General features: G+C 51.9%; 1 protein-coding gene across 17 annotated transcripts in view; it reads left to right on the top strand.

Moving 5' to 3' along the window:
• The window catches only part of LOC105487070 (zinc finger protein 618), a 176,157-nt gene that overhangs the window by 109,247 nt on the left and 49,672 nt on the right, over positions 1-17,238 (top strand). For 13 of the 17 annotated variants that reach the window (XM_011750358.3, XM_011750352.3, XM_011750354.3 and 10 more), the window contains exons 3-6: positions 2,519-2,778; positions 12,677-12,772; positions 16,284-16,361; positions 16,922-16,960. In XM_011750358.3, the coding sequence (XP_011748660.2) occupies positions 2,519-2,778; positions 12,677-12,772; positions 16,284-16,361; positions 16,922-16,960 (473 nt within the window). The remainder of the gene's footprint in view (positions 1-2,518; positions 2,779-12,676; positions 12,773-16,283; positions 16,362-16,921; positions 16,961-17,238) is intronic. The other 4 variants (XM_011750367.2, XM_011750360.3, XM_011750361.3 and 1 more) reach the window with 1 other exon arrangement.

The following is a 17,238-nucleotide window of genomic DNA, read 5'->3' on the forward strand; positions in this document are numbered from 1 at the left end:
TATTTTACCTCTCACTGCCACAGTTCCTAGACTGTAAAGTGGAAATACCAAGATTTCTTTCCCAGAGTCATTTCTAAGGATGAAAGGAATTAGTATGTTAGAACAGTGCTGGGCACATAGGAGGCTCTGTTTAAGTGTTTCTTAAGTAAATTAAGGAAATGAATTCTGAGGCGATTGAATCATGCAGTTTTACACTTTCTTACCGTGGAGAAGGGCAAAAGCTCAGGCGGTGTGTCTGGTGGCCCTGGTGGGACAGACGCATGAGGAGGAGGCACCACTGGATGCCAAAGAAGCTCTAACAGTGTGTCATTATTAACAATAGTCATAGTGACCATGTCTTTAGAGCAGTTCCAGGCCAGGCACTGTGCTGAGTACTTACCATGTGTTCGTTGATTAAAATCTGCATGACAACCCCATTAACTCCATTTTGCAGATGGGGAAACCAAGGCTCAGAGGTTAGGTGGCTGGCTGGAGGCCCGCAGCGAGGAAGTGGTTGGCACAATAGCCCTTGCTCCTGACTGGTTTTCCCAGCATGCCTTTGCACTCGTGTTCTGTCCATCTGAGTCCTAGCCTCCCGTATGAGTCATCTTGGGCTGCTGTTAACGGAATGCTGTGGGATGCCATGCCTAATGCCACAGGCTTAATTAAACAACAGAAATGTATTTTCTCACAGTTCTGGAGGCTGCGGGTTGTGATTAGGTTGCCACCACAGTTGGGTTCTGGTGAGGGCTGCCTCCTGGCTGCAGAGGGTCACCCTCTTACTGTGTCCTCACGTGAGGGAGAGAGCAATCTCTTTCTCTTCCTACAAAGCCACCAATCCCCTCATGATGGCTCCTCCCATGTGACCTCATTTAACCACACTTAATCTCCCAAAGACCTTCTCTCCAGATCCAGTCACACTGGGGGTCAGGACTTCACCATATGAATTAGGGGCACACAATTCAGTCCATAGCAGCTCCCCATGGCTTTCCTCTATCCTTTCCTTATTAGCTGGGGACTTCCCTCTCTATCTTTGCTCAGTTTCCCAACCATTCTCCACCTTGGATGAAAGCTGAAGCTGGGAAGGACAGCAGATGTGATTAAACCCATGCTCCTGTGATAAACAGGGCTGCTGAAACCCAAAGAAGAGAAAAATCTTGCCCAAGGCCACACAGCAAGCCCATCATAGACGGAGGACTGGAGCCTGGGTCCCTGAGTCCCAGCCCAGTGCCCCTGCTGTGCTGCAGTTGGAATGCTGGCATCCCCTGCCTTGAGTCTGGGCCTCGAAATTCACAGACCACACTCTCCTCTGGTGCAGTGGAGAGGCTGGCATGGCCAGGGCAGTGTCTCTGGGCCTGGAACATGGCTCGATTTCCCAGTATGTGCATGCCTCAGCTTCCCCCGCAACCTCACAGACAGCAGTCATGAGGATGCTTCGCTTGTCAGAAGGATGTGGGGTCCTTAGGATGATAACATGGACAGCTGTGTTGAAAGGAGGATGCTTCAGGAGTGGATGGCAGGGACCTGTCTTCCTGCCTTGGCCTATCCCCAATTTTATGTCTGGCCTGAGCAAGTCACAGCTCTGCTTTAGTCCTTAGTGTCCCCCTCACGAAGGATGTTCAGTGACGCACGTCCTGCCCTCTTCAGAACTGACATCATTACCTTGAGGATGTTTTCCGATGTTTAAAGAGCCCCCTCCATGCCACAGTGTTGGCTCCGTGACATCTCAACCCAGTGAGTCTTTTTGCATTGGAGTTTCCCATTTGTAAAACAGGAGCAAGGAAGAGCCTGGACAAGATCCCGAGCCTTCTTGCCTAGGAACAAGCGGAATAGCACTGGATACTGCGTACATCAAAGCACTGAAACCCTTACTGCCCAAAGCATAGTTTGAGGCCCAGCAGCCCTGGCCCCAGCTGAGAGCTTGTTGGAAATGCAGAATCTCTGAGCGAGGCGTGGTGGCATGGTGCCTGGAGCCCCAAACACTCGGGAGGCTGAGGTGGGAGGGTCACTTGAGCCCAGGAGTTTGTTTGTGTTCTGCAACCTAGTGAGACCCATCTCTAAAAAGGAAAAGAAATGCAGAATCTCAGGCCCTACCGCAGAACAGCTGAGCCAGAATCTGCATTTTTTTCAAGATCACCAGCTCATCTGTATGCACACTGAAGTCTAAGAAGAACTGATTTCAACCAGCTGGAGGTGCCCTTTTAGGTCACTTGTAACTCCAGTCATGATAATTGCAAGCAAGTAAGTGAGGCAACTGGGCACATCTAGACCTCTTGAGACCTCAGCTTCCCCAGCTGTCAAATGGGTGGAATTGGAGCCTTTCTTGCTCAATGGTTTTCAAACTGTTCCTTGAAGCCTCAGGGTTCCCTGGAGGAGCCTCAGGGGTAGCCATGGGGGTTGTGTTGGAGGCTAAGGGGGCCGGGGACCCTAGCATTCACTATGCACACTGCCTGGCATGTTCCTGTGGTGCCATGGACTGGTGGGCTGCTGTGTCGGTCTGGAGGAAGAAGGTATTGAACGGACTTTCTTTCTTTTCCAGGGAGCGCTTGAAGCGCAGCCAGAAGAGCACCAAGGTGGAGGGCCCAGAAGCAGTGCCAGCCGAGGCCTCACTGAGTGCCGAGCAAGGAACGATGACGGAGGTGAAGGTGAAGACAGAGCTGCCCGATGACTACATCCAGGAGGTGATCTGGCAGGGCGAGGCCAAGGAGGAGAAGAAGGCAGTCGGCAAGGATGGGACCAGCGACGTGCCTGCCGAAATCTGCGTGGTGATCGGCGGTGTCCGCAACCAGCAGACCCTTGGTGAGTGTCCAGCCTCTGTGGTCAGGGTGGAGACCAGGATGGGAACGTGGAGTCAGAGTCCTGGGGAGAAGGGGCCTGGCGCCTCTGCTCCCTTCCTGGCTGAGAGAACCTTTGCTGGCTTCCCTCTGCATTCAGGGAGAGATCTCAGCTTCTTTGACTTGCCTTTGCTTGTGCGGTTTCCGGCTGGAGAGCTCTTCTTTTTCTGCTCGGCAGCAGGACCCTATCCATCCGTCAATACCCGGTTTAAGTCAAATGCCTGGAACCTTCTGGGGACCCAGTGAATCCGTTTGTCTGTCTCTGGGCTCCCATACCCCTGGGGGGTCTCGCACAGCCCTTACTGCTCAATGTCCTAAATGCCTCTCTGTTTTTCTCCCTCCTGGAGGGAGGGAGATCCCAGTGCCGGTGCTGCTCAGAGCAGATACCCCATCAGGATTGGATCGGTGACAGATGGCGCTTCCCCTGCCTCTTCTGGCCTGGGCCGGACCCAGAGGAGCTCTGTGGAAACTCACATCTTAGCAACAATTTCTCTCCCTCCAGTCTCTAGCATGCGTCAGGGGATACCCCTCAGGGCCCCCCTGCACTGCTGCCAGGTTCACAGACTCAAATGCCCATGAGGCCCAACAAATATGTTTATTTAGCGTAACTAGAGATGAGCCAACAGGACAGATGGTGAGGACCGTGTCCAGTCAGAGAACGCACGCCGCGTGTGTGGAGGGCGGCGGCCACTCGGCTGCTTCGCTGACGGTTGCTGGGTGGGGATACGGCTCAGCGTTGCCACATCTCTGGACAAATCACACGCCAGAAATGAACATTTTGATGGGAATTCTTTTGGCTTTAAATGTTGGCAGCCAACTGACCTTTTGAAATCTGCCAAACAAAACGTGTCTGTGGGTCAGAGTCCCTGTGGGCAGAAGTTTGCAACCCCTGGTCTGTGAAATAAAGTCCTCATTCCTGGCGTGGAGGCCTTGCCTGGTCTGGCTCCAGATTTCTGCTTCCCTCCACACCCTCTTCCACGTTTCCAAGGCTCAGCGTGTTCTTAGAAGTGCTGCTGCTGCCCTGGCCTCTGCTACTTTCCTGGTCCAGCTCTGGCTCACCTCCTACTGACTTCCAAGCACCTCCACCTTCCTGGCGCACATCCTGTATGCGGCACCACGGCCTCATTTCTGCAAGTTTAGACTCAAGTCCTGGTGCCATTTCTTCCCAACTGCTGAGAATCATCCTCAAACTCCCTTTCCCAGCTGTTCCCTGCTGGTTGTGGCCATCTCAGCCCCACCTGGGTCATGGCAGCATCCTGCTAATAGCCATGCTTTTGCAGCTTGCCTGCCCTCTGCCCTGGCTGCCAGGAGGCCTTGGTCAAAACAGAACACCGACCATGTTGCTGCCCTGCTTATAACCCTGGGATTCCTTACTGTCTCTACAGTCGAGACCAGAGCATTAAAAGCCTCCAAAACCTGAACCTTCTAGTCCCATTTCTTGCTTCTGGTCTTCCCAGACCTTTCATTCCAGTGTAGTCTGCTCTTCCTGTACTTTGTGTCTGCTGTTGCCTCTCCCAAGAATGCCTTCCCCCATTTCCACTTGCCCAAATCCAACCTATCCTTTAAGGCCAACTCCAGTGCCACCTCCTCCCAGAAGACTTCCTTAATCTCTTCTGGTGAGAGTGGGCTGTTTCTACCCTGCTCCTTAGTTGGTGCACTTTCTACTTTCTTTTTAGATTAGAGGGGCCCTGTCTGTGCCTGTCTCTTCCATGAAAGTGGAAACCCCTAGAGATTGGGGCTCCAGGACCTGCCTGATTTATGTCTCCATGTTCCCTGCTTCCACTCCACAATACCAAAGTATTGGTTTCTGGGAGTGGTGACGTTGACACTGGTGCCGCAACTGTCACGGTGGGGCCAGGTTATGCTGCAGTAACAAAAGATCCTGAAAGGTACAAGATATCTTAGTAGCTCAAAACCACAGCAGTTTATTTCCTGTTCACACTACATGTCCACTGTGGATCAAGAGGGAGCTCTGCTCCCCTCTGGTCCCAGACTAAAAGCCGTCATGTAGAATGCTGCCAGCCAAGTGACAGAGGGAAAGCACGCTGTGGAGGGACTTACGCTGGCAATTAACTGCTGCAGCCAGAGAGAGACGCGTTAATTCCGCTCACAGTCATTGGCCAGAACTAGTCACACGGCCCCACCCAACCTCAAAGAAAGAGGCTGGGAAATACCGTCCTCCCAGGTGACGGAATAGGGGTGAACCAGGAATGTTTGGGGAGGAGCAGGAGTGACTTAGGCCAGTATTGAATGAGAGAGAGTCTTTTCAAGGGCCTGCACTGACGTTCCTCCATCAGTATTCACTCCCTGAGGCCAGGGACTGTGTTAATCACTGGTGGATTTGTTAGTTAATGGAGAAGACCTGCCCTTGCTCTCTTTGGTGTGTGTGTGTGTGTTAAGACTCATTAGACCCAGTAGCTGTTTCTGCCCTTCACCAGGAGATGCCCAGTGAAGGGTGGCTGAATCTGAATCCTGGGATAGAGCCAGCATTCTGGATTCAGTGGGGAAAGCCTTGGGCAGCTAGGCCAGGGAAATGCTGGGAATCTTCCTTAGGCCAGCTGCCTGCACAGTGAGAGCCCCAGGGCCCGTGAGCCTCATGCCAGCCACCGACGCTGATTTCCAGCTCAGCTGCTGCTCAGCAGCAGGGTCCTTGGCCTTGCTGTGCCTTAGGGTCCTCCTGTGTTAAATGAGGCATGGTCCCTGTCCCAGCCACCTCATGGGAGTGGCCATCCAAGGTGGCAGTGGAAGGAAACAATGTTGCCTGAGGAGAATGAGCTGGGATCCTTGGACTGAGAGTGAATCCAGGCTCCATGACTTAATAGGTGTGCTACCTCGGGCCCTATCTGACTCAGTTCTTACAATTACGAAATCATCAGGCTATCTGAATATTCAATGAGATCATGTATGTCAAGTACTCAACACTGTGCTTAGTAAACAATTAGGTAGTATTCTCAGTAGTACTAATATTAATAGTATAAAATGCCTCTTCAAGGGGAAGGAATAGTCGCTGTTCCTGCTTTTTCCCATCTAAGTAAGCCAGTGTGATATATTGAAACGATGGGATAGGGAAGAAAGTCGGCACAGGATAAAGTGTTAAAAGACACAGGTTCCAAGTGGGCTTCAGTTTTCTCCCCTAAGTAATGGACTGGGAAACCTGTCTGGACCTTGGTGTTCCTTCTAGTACTGCTTCCCTCCGATTCAGGGACTTTGAGGATCTTGTGAACTTTTGAGTAATCTGCTTTGGGCAGACCCTTGTGAAAAAGGTTTAGAAGCCCCAGTGACAGGTGACGTGTGGAGCTGCCATGGTGGAGCCCTACAGAAGCAGGGCCAGAGTGCTCCCTGCTGTCATGGCAGCTCATCTTGCTGAAGGCAGGCTCTCCTGCCTAGGAATGGGGGTTTTCTTCCAAGGGTCAGGCTTAGAGGAAGCTGGCTTGGCCTCATCACCAGGAAAGAAAGGCATTTAAAAACAAAATCAGTGTTAGAGTTGAACCTTTTGAACTCCTCTCATCTCAAGATGGCAAGTAGATTTTAAGTTGTGGGTTAATCCCAAGCAGTTGCTACTGGCTGTAACGAGTTCTCTGTTGAGGATTCTAAAGGGTGGCATGATTGATTGTTGTTGTCTGCCCTGGATGTAGAGGTGGGCAGTGAAGCTATGCATGCTGTCAATTTGGTACCCCTGACCTCTTTATTTTATAGAGGGGCAGACAAGGCCTGAGGGAAGGATGGGAGTTGCCCAGGATCACCCAGCAAGTTGGTGACATTTTCTTTCAGGTCATGAAGGGCCCACTCCACCTCACAACACCTGCCTCCCACCTGCTTCTGAAAGTATATCAAGTAGGGAAAGCTCTCCCAGGGACCTGGCTGGGGTGGGATGCTGGTTAGAGCTGTATCTTTAAGTGAAACTCCTGCTGCAGTGTGCATTCGTTGTACTGGTCGCCGGGCATGGGGAAGTTAACGTGTTCCTGGGGCACTTGGCAGGGGACTGCTGGGTGCTGTGGTGCCGAGGGCCCCCTGAGTACTTCGCTCACCCAGCCCCGCTCTGGGCTCAGAGACGGGCTCTGTGGCTGAGTAGAATAGTGTTCCTGTTCAATCACCCAGTGCTGCCCCATGAGGGAGCCTCCGCGAGTCCACACTGGCCCTTTAATAGCCATCAGACAAACAATGTTCCCAGTGACACAAACATTATCCAAGGCACTTCCTGTGGAGGAGCCTGGGTCATGGACACGCAGATGGCATTTGGCAGCTTCTCCTGCTGGCGTCAGGAGGGGCATCAGTGCCCAGGAGGATGACTGCCAAGTTCGCAGTGGTTGCTGCTGCTTCCCTGCTGCCCAGAGAATTCCCTGTGCTGAGAAGGGCGTCTCTCACTCGGAGAAAGTAAGTCACCGCCGTTGGAGCTGGTGCAGGATTTGGGGGCAAGACCAGGAGCTTCCTTTTATAGCAAGAACAGCAGAGATGATAGATACTAAACTTCATAACTTTGTTGGATAAAAGCAGAAATGAAAGAAAGGAAGTTGACAGACACCTGCACCCACCTGACAGGCTGTATGAACAGCTCTGTACGGCAGCCCTAAGAAGGAAGGGCGGACCACACTTGAGATTTTAGGGGCTCCTCTAGGAGAAGTAGTAAACACAAGGCACTGCCATTGCTCCTGTGGGGCCAAGGGCCTCCTGGTTACTTCGCTCACCCAGCCTCGCTCCAGGTTCATGGCAATCCCATGTTCATGGCAGACACTACGAATTAATTACTGTTTATTGTCCAACGATGCACCTCAGAATCCTTCTCAACACAGTACACCAAAAGGTCTCTGCCAGTCAGCTAGAATTGAAAAATTAGAAGTGGAAACCTACTTGCCGTTCTTCTTGATGAATCAGGGCATCCAGCCCGTAGACTGTTTCCTGGCTCTGAGAGAGAAGGGTGCCCGCATCCCATGATGGTGGTCCAGCTGTGCTGTCCAGCTGTGGGTACTCTTTCCCGTGCTGTGAAACCACTGGTCCTTAATCCGGGGGTGGTTACTAATAATCCGGGGGTGGTTACTAACGAGGGAGTTCAGGGAGAGCAGTAGGGGTCCGGAGACCCGAGACTTAATGAGCTTCCTCAGTAGCAGTGCAGGAGACCGTGGAGGGCACGAGTGGCTTGGACTTGACTCCTCTTCAGATGAGGGACAGGGACCAACTGGGTTATTCCCCCAGAGAGTTAGCTCAGTGCAGAGAGAAGGCCCGTGGAGAAGCTAAGGGCTGTTTGTCGTGGGTTGGGAGGAGACTGGGGATAGTGGAGGCATGAAGCGGAGGGTGATGGAATCTAAATATTCACAGCTTACAGCATTTTGCAAGGAGCACATGGAGCAGACACATTCCAGGGTGTCCCAGCCAATACGGAGAAGTCTCCAGGAGGGGATTTCAACTCGGTAAAAGGAAGGACTTCGTGTGATCGTGGGAACTGTTTGGTAACTGGACATAAGCCTGTGAGGGAGTGAGTTCCCCGTCCTGACGTAGGTGATCAGGGAGGGTCACTGGACAGAGTGCAGGATGGGGAGTCAAGGATGAGATAGATGGGAGACTGGATTCTGCAAGGATGTTTCTAGTCAGCAAGCTTTCAGGACCAAGGTACAGAGGTGTTCTCACACTCATAGGGCAGCCAGGGGAGCCAGAGAAAGAGGAGGAAGGAGCTCCAGCCAGGAGGCAGCAACCAGGCTATGGCGCGGGAAGGAGCAGCAGAAGAGCTTGACAGTCATTCAGACACAGCCACGTGGATTTCAGCCTGTGACAGACCCAGGCAGCGTAGGTGCCAGGTCTTGCTTCATCGTGCCAGCTGATAGTCAGTTTCCTGTTTCAATAGGTTGTTGGCAGGACCTCACCCAAGAGCCTGCCAGAACCAACACTCAGCTCTTTGCTGCAGCCACTCCGAAAGGAGGAGTTCTGGCCACCCTCCCAGGCATGTCCTGTCTCTGCTACTGACACTTCCTCTTGTGGTCTGAAGGGTTGGAGGGTCCCTGTTAGAAAGGGCCCCTGGGCTATAAGTCAAGAGCCCAGGGTTTACCCTACTGTGGGGCCCTGGATAAGCTCCTTAACGTCTCTAAGCCACCATGTCTTGAATGGTCAGTAGGTAGAATAAAGTCTGCCCCTCTTTCCAGTAGAATTGTTGGGGGCAGAGTGAAATAATAGGTATGCAAGTGTTTTTAACAGGGGACAAAAAACGTAAAACCAGTACCACTACTATTAGCTGAAACCCCAGGACATTGATACCTCTGGGGTTACCTCTAGAGTGATAAGAACCTAAAAGGCCAAGGTTTTCAAACATTTGTTTTTGCTCAATACCTCCTAAAAGAATTTTGAACACTGTATATTCTTTTTCACAAGTTTGAGTTGACATCTAACATTTTTATTCAAAGTTTAAATCATTGCAAAGGATATAATTTCCAGGATATTGTGTAAAAAAAAAAAAGGTGGCATTTTGGAAACAAAACTGTGAACCAATTTTCAAAATGTATCCAAGGGAATCCAAACACTACCACTATTTGATATCCGCCATCATCACTTCAAAAACATATGAACAAGCCTATCTTTAAGAGTCAGAAATTTTACATCTTTCCTTTTTCTCCATGAGCTCATGTTTCCAGTCCACTGCCCCCACAGGGTTTTATCCTAATGTAAAATATATTTTTTATGCTTGAAAGTCTTTTATTGATTACTGTTTCACACTCATATGCCATAGCAAGATGTACATAAATTGAAATTGAAATTTCTGGAAAAAAAAAATTCCTGGGATCATAAAGCTGTACATTCTCCAACATTTTTTTCCAGATTGAGTTGTTATTAGCATACAATTCATCAAAAACAAATTTAGGTAAATAGTAAATGTGAAAGTAAAAAATTATTGAAAACACATCTCTTAATGAAATGGATAGGGCTTCATTTCTTTCTCAATTGGCTCATGTATCTGTGAATTAATATTTCTTATTGCTAGAAGGAGACAAGATTCGGCATTAATTTAATTCCTATCTTTTGGTTTTTGTAGGTCTAAGTGCTTAGAAAGCTCAGTCACATAAATAAGTAGCTGGCAGGGGATAGAGTTTTGTTTTAGCAGTGTCACTCAATTCTTTGAATTCCTTCCAAGTTGTATGCCAGAAATCATACGGGGGTCTATCATCAGACAATTTTTTTAATGGTCTCTTCGCTGACAACTCCATTAGATCCTCCTTTAATTTTGTTGAGAGGAGAGAATTGGAAATCACCCAATTTGAAAAAGGAGTTGTTCCTGGTCGTTAGATCCACTCACTTTCTGAGCCCACCCCCGGTATTGTAGGGTCACCTCTTTGCTTGGAGCCCCAAGGTTCTAACCTTTGGGGGCAGCCACCACAGTAGGATTAGGGGTGGGTAAAAAGATCATCTTTTGTTTGTAACATGGCACAAGGGTGAAGGTGAGAGTAGGAAGAACTGGCAAGTGGAGCCTCCCACCTGCCAGGTTCTCTGGCACATTGATGTTAGGAAAGAACACATTTAGAAGCTGATGGTTCTCTTAAGGCTGCGTGGACCTACTTACCCCTTGGGCAGCTGCCACACACCCCCGGGAGATTTGCGCTTCACTCGGAAGACCCTACTCCAGAGGACATTTCGTTTGAGGCCAAGCCCCAGAGCCTCAGGAAACCCACTTGTCCATGCCTTCCCTGTTCGGATCCCCTGTCCTTCGGCAAGCCCTGGACCCAGCTCCTGTTGCATGTTTGAACAGAGAGGGCTGCACACACTCCTGAGCATTTGTTCTCTGAATAGCGGCTCCCGAGATGCTCCAAGTTAAATATGGGACTGTCCATTGTAAGGAACCAGCCTTCTGTCCCTACCCTTGTGTTTTTCTTCTCTCATTCACCGGCTTTGGATTTCTGTCTTGTCACATTTTGTGTATCCTGAAAGGTGTCTGAGCTTCTCTAGACCTGGCTGGGTGCAAAGGGTTGCTACCCTACGTTCTTTCTCAGAAGCCTGCATCCTCTCTTAGGCATCTTCCCAGAGTCTCCCTCTGTGACCTCAGGAACTAGACCCCCTGGCCTCACCTGGTCTGTCTGATGCTCTGGGAGGGAGCTAAGCCAGGTGTTTAGGGAAAGTGCTCAGTGGGAGCTGTGAACTCGGATTTGTTGGGATGGCAACTGTTGCATCACTTGTGATAGCAGGAATGGGGAGAGGAAAAGTCCGCTCCTGCCTCCTGTGTGCTGGCAAGCCCTGCCAGCCATCCCTGGCAGCAGTCCCAGGGCTCTCAACAGGGGACTCTTGGGAGTCCTATGGCAGCACCAGACATAGTGGGGGACTCTGCTCCCCTGTAGCGTTTAAGGAAAGTGCCATGACTGAAAGGAACACACAGCTCACTTGGCATCCAGCAGGTGACCTGGGGTAGTGGCAGTAGCATGGCTCTGGATCCCCAAGGCCTATTTTGAACTCAGTTCCTTGCCAGCCACTAGCCGAGCTGCTAGGACCTTATGCTCATTCTTGCAATGGATGTTGAGTTGCCAGCCTCATGAGGACTTCTGGGAAGATGGTGGACGGAAATGAGACCTAGTAAAGGTTCGTTCTGTCTCTCTCTTCTTCTTTCTTCTTCCTTCTTCCTTCTTCTTTCTTCTTCTTTCTTCTTCTTCCCTTTTTTCTTCTTCCCCTTCTTCCTCTTCCCTTTCTTCCTCTTCCCCTTCTCCTTCTTCCTCTTCCTCTTCTTTCTTCTTCTTCTTTTTTCTTCTTTCTTTTTTTGAGATAGAGTCTTACTCTGTTGCCCAGGCTGGAGTGCGGTGGCATGATCACAGCTCACTGCAGCCTTGACCTCCAGGGCTCAACTATTCCTCTCACCTCAACCTCCCAAGTAGCTGGGACTACAGGTGCACTCCACCATGCCCAGCTAATTTTTGTATTTTCTGTAGAGATGGGGGTCTTGCTATGTTGCCCAGGCTGGTCTTGAACTCATGAACTCAAGTGATCTGCCTGCCTTGGCCTCCCAAAATGCTGGGATGCACTGCGCACAGCCCACAAGCACCATTTCTTCATGGTGCTTTCCAAGAGGCTAGTTGTGTGGCTTGGGAGCAAATCAGATCTGACCGACCTCTGGTGCTATGCGTTGCCCCTCTGGTCCTCACTTTCCTCACCTGAAAAATGGGGATAATAGTCACCTTTACCTGCTGTAATTGTGAGGATGAACTGAGCTGGTGTGAGAAGCCTCTGAGCCAGGACCCCGAGCCCACTAGCTGGCTGCGTCAATTGGGTGAGATGCTGCACACAGCTGCCCTAGCCTCTGCTTCCTCACCCATGCAGTGGGGCAGAGGTCAGTCTGCATGGAAAGATTGCAGATGAAGTGAACGCAGACAGGCGGTGATGGTGACAGCCATGGTTCATAGAGGAAAAAAGTGGCTGGGATGAACAGAAGAGGGAGCGTGCTGGGCAGGGAGTCAGGCATCGGGGCTGGGGACTGTCTGAGCTGAGTCCCCAAGAAGGCCTTCCTTGCCCCACTGCATCAGTCTGGGTCTGTGGTGGCCACAGGCCATGGGGATGCATGGGCACTGCACCCGTGGGGCACATCTCCTTGGAGGGTCATTTTGCTGGAGGGTTTTTGGGTAGAAATTGTGTGTTCTAATCATATGATGAATCAGAATACAGAGAAAACACAAAACTGAATTCAGGGAGCTGTTGACCCCATGGCTGCTATATTCTGCCGTGCCGTGCGCCAGCCTCCCTGGGGAACGCGTGGATGCCCCTTGGCCAGCGCAAGGTTTTTAATGAAGAGGGAGGCAGTGTGATCTTGTCCACACTTCTCAAAGTGCAGCCAACTTCGCCCCTTCCCTAACCTTCCAGGCATTCTCCAACTTTAAGGGCTCTTTCTGATTTCTTACGTAATTCAGATGGAAAAGCGCCCGAAGGCAGCCCCCACGGTGGATCTGTGCGAAGCCGGTATTCAGGGACCTGGATTTTTGACCAAGCATTGAGATATGCATCTGGTACGTGATGGCCAAGGGGTAGTGCCTGATCCGGGGCCAGTATGGGTTGGGGACACAGCTGGACACAGCCATCAGCTACAGACTGAGTAAGCAGGCCCTGCTAGCACCTCAGGGTCAAGAGGGGCCACCTTCTTCATCCCCTGTCCTGAGCAAATCGGAGCCTGCCCTGAGACCCTGGACTCCAGTACTGGACTACTGGAGGGACGATAGAGCACGTGGAAATCTGGATGCCTAGAATGTCCAGAGCATTTTGGCAGCAGAAGTGCTGCCATAGGAAGTAAGGGCCGCAACTCTGAAACAGGCCAAGGGGACAAAAGGGTTCCAAGCCAAATGTGTTTGGGAGACTCTGGGTTAAACAGTAGTTGACCTCTCTCCCTGCAGGACTTCGCAGGGCCTGCGGCTGCTCCTGTACACCGGCCTCCCCAGGACGGGCCACGCCATGAGGTCTCCCTCGTGCGCACTTGGCCATGGTCCTCTTTTTCCTGGGGCGCATTCAGGAAGTTGGGTTCCAAAGAATAAACTTTGGAAAATGCTGCTAGTAATAGCAGCTGACCTGTATCATGTGCCTGCTGTGGACCGCGCCCTGTGCTAAGGAGCCACCATGTTGTCCCTCACAACCCGTCCCCCCAAGGGGTGAACAGTGTTACAGAGAGGAAACCTGAGGTGTGGGTCGTTCCATGACTTGTCCAGGGCTCCCTCTGCTGGGATGTGGTGAGCCAGGGTTTGCACCCAGGTTTGCTGGCATTGCTGCACTGAGGGCTGCCACTCTGGTGAACTCTCCCCATGCCCCACCTCTCACCTTTCTGGCCCCATCACATAGGGGAACCTGAAGCCCAGAGTCAGGCTGAGCAAGGCGCAGGTGGGGTCCTGGGCTTTAGGCTGAGCGAGGGGCAGGCGGGGCCCTGGGTTTTAGGCTGAGCGAGGGGCAGGCTCAGGGTTCCTCCTGCCAGCACACAGTGCTCAGTCCAGAGACTCCTTGTTCCAGACAGTCTGTCTCACTCTGCATTGGGGGTCAGGAGCCAGCTAAGGAGAAGCTGAGGAGCCATCATGCCCCCGTTGATTCCCTCTGTGGGGTGACACCTACAGTCAAGGCTGTATGTGCCCTCAGCTCTCCCACAGCTTGGGGTAAACTCCATACTGCCTGCCAGTCAGGACTTGGCTTGGCTGTAAACAGTATCCACTCCACTGACTTGGGCCTCCCACTGCAGTTGGGCCAGGGTCCTGCCTCTGTGCCCCCAGGCCCTGCACTTGCTGCCCTAACGCCATCATCCTGCATTGTCCCCGTGCCAGCTGGCCTGTCTGCTTCCTATTAGACAGAGGACAGGGAGCGCACCTTGCTCATTGCTGGGGCCTCAGTGCCCGGCACGTTGCAGGCACTCGTAAATCTTCACTGGTTGAAGGGGAATTGGCAGAAACTGCTGAAGAGTGGGTGGAGGCAGCAGGAAGAGAGTTGGAGGCATTATTACTCAGTGACAGATGAGTACAACAGCAAGACACCATGGATTTATGGAGCCCTCGCTGTGTGCCAATCACAGGGCTAAATACAAAGAAGTATGCAATCTGATCTTTGCCCTCCACGTGATTGTATTTTTCCCTGCGTGACAAGGGTTATACACATACAAACCACTAAATAACAGACTACTAAATCCCACGCTGGCATTGGGATGACAGCGGCCCCTGGAGTGACCCACAGTAGTACCGGTGGCACCGGCTCCCGTACCTCAGTACCTGTGGTGTGCCAGCCGATTCACACGATGAACCTCGTTGATACGGACCTCAGTCATGAATTGTAGGAATTGGAGTCCGGTGTTGCAGGTGGGGAAACAGAGGCTCAGACAGGTAAAAGGATGTGTCCGAGATCGAACAGACAAGGCAAACTTGTACAACCCACGGCCGATGACCACATGTGGCCCAGGATGGCTTTGAATGCGGCCCAACACAAAGTTGTAAATTTTCTTAGAACTTTATGAGTTTTTTTTGTGATTCGTGTTTCTTTTTTTTTTTTTTTTTTTTTTTTTTTTGCTCATCAGCCATCGTTTGTGTTAGTGTATTTTATGTGTGGCCCAAGACAATTCTTCCGGTGTGACCCAGGGAAACCAAAAGGTTGGACCCCCCCGAGCTAAGGGATAGCAGAGCTGAACTAGGCTTCAGACTCCACATCCAGTGCTCTTCTGCCTTCACCTTATGCCTCGGGTACACACCCAGGAAATGGGCCTCTGCTTCCAGGCAAGACTAACGGAGTAGGAGTTAATGATCTTCACCTTCATGTTGGGTCTGGTCTTGTGCTGGGAACACTGTTCATGCAAACTCAGTCTTCACACCAACACGCTTGAATCATCCACATTTTTCCCAGGAGGAAATTGAGGCCCAGCCAGTAAATGGCAGAGTTAAGACTCTTATCCCAGGTCTGCCTCTCCCATCCCCAGATGCTGGGTACCAGAATTTCCTGGGGACCTTGGAATAGGCAAGTCCCCACCCCAGCCACTCTAGATTGCTAAGCCTGGAGTGGACCGGGGCCTCTGCATTTGTCCACGCTCCCTGGCTGTTCTGTTAGGAAGAGCAAGGCCTGGGCCCAGGTGGCATCAGGCCTTCATGAGGGCTGATTTAGGTAGGGGAGCAGGCAGGGTCTCTGCCCCTGAGGTCCCTGCCAGGCTGGATCTGAGGGGCTCTTCTTGGCTTCCTGCCATGGGCTTTTGCTCTGGCCTTTACATGGCAGGCTCGTCTTTTAACCTCTCTGCAGTGCCCACTAGGAACTCAGCCAATTCAGTCTCCCTGCTCTTGGGAGAAGGGCCTGGCAAGGGGCTGTGGGGGTTAGAGGCAGGCATTTACACCATGTCGGTCTCTGTGTGTCTGAGGGAACAAGGCAACTCCTCAGCGGATGTTGGGGGGTCCTCTCCTTGCTGAGCATGTCTATGGTAGGGCTGGGCACTTCCTACAGGGAGTATAGGGCCACCCTACGAGGTAGGTACATGTGGTCCCATTCTGTAGATCAGCAGACCGAGGCTTCATGCACCTAAGGAAATTACAAAGGTCATGCTGCTGGTAAGTGACAAAACAGGGACAGGGACCCAGGTGTGTCTGATTCAGTCTGTCTTAATCTCTGTCCCATTTTGGCAAGGAAAAGGGGTCGCTGGAAATTATTGTAATGCACTGAAGTGATGATTTCCTTATGTGGATGCAATTTATTCCTTTCAGAGCACTTTTACGTTCATCTCCTTTTTCCCCTCAAGGTGTAGGGCTGAGAATTAGCTGAAGAAGTTACCTTCTCCATCTTACAGATTTGGAAACTGAGGCCCAGAGATGGGGGCGGTGCCTTTCCCAAGGGAGTGGGAGGCAAACCTGGATCTAGACCCAGGCCTCCTGACTCCTAGCTCAGTGCTGCCTCCTTGCCAGGGACCATCTCTGCCCCTGGGACAGAGAGTTAGCCACACTTGTAGGCATTGCCTGTGGGTCCTGGGACCTTGTGGTCACAGAGGTTGGGTGACCAGTCCTTTCCTCTTCTGTTTTCCAGGGTCTTATGAATGTGGAATCTGTGGCAAGAAGTACAAGTATTACAACTGCTTCCAGACCCACGTGCGGGCACACCGAGGTGAGAGGAGTATCCCTGGGGCAGAGCCCAGGGGCCGCCCCTCCCACTATCTGTCTGTTTCCCTTTTGGGTCCCTTGTGGGTGACCCCAGAGGCCCTGACAGCTACAGCCTTTCCCATTCTCCTCCCACTTTCATCAGTAGGATAGGGCGCCAGGCAGAAGAAGGGAGGCCTCCTGATGTGGGACAGCGTGGGCATGGGAGGGAGAGTCCGCAGGACACACCAGGCCTGTGCCCCAGGGCTCCCCCTGCTCCCCACGGGCGTCACACCTCCCAGGACATCTCATCACTGCTCGGTGTCAGTGGCCCCCACAGGGCACGTGCTGGGGTCAGTGCGTGTGTTCCTCATGACAAGCTTGGGAGTTGGAGACAGGAGGGATGGCATCTGTTTCCCCCAGAGCCTGGCAGACAGGGAGGAGAGGCTGACATCAGGGGCCCAGGGCAGGACCGTGAGCTCGTCCCCTGTGGCTTCTATGTTCTCTCTTGTGTTTGGCACTGGCCCTATCATTGGCCCGGTAGCTTCACACCCCTCCCTCTCTCTCTCTCTCTCTCTCTCTTTGCAGACACTGAAGCCACCTCAGGGGAGGGAGCCTCCCAAAGCAGTGAGTACTTTTTCCTCCATGGGCTGCTGAGGGGCGAGGGCTTGGGGTGGTACAAAGAGGAGCTGCTCGTTCCCTCCCACAGAACTGCTCCAGGTGGCCTCTGAGAGACACAGTGCTGGGGTCCAAGCTTTGGGGCCAGCCCATCCTTACAAAACCACAACACGGTGCCTCAGAGCAGCCCTTCCCAAAGCGTGCTCCGTGGCAAGCTCATTCTGGGAAGGTTAGTGGTGTTTTGTCCGTGACAATTTCTCCGGCCAAGTAACTTTGGGAGACCTTGA

Source organism: Macaca nemestrina, chromosome 14, assembly GCF_043159975.1.
Source record: "Macaca nemestrina isolate mMacNem1 chromosome 14, mMacNem.hap1, whole genome shotgun sequence".
Taxonomy (NCBI): Eukaryota; Metazoa; Chordata; class Mammalia; order Primates; family Cercopithecidae; genus Macaca; species Macaca nemestrina.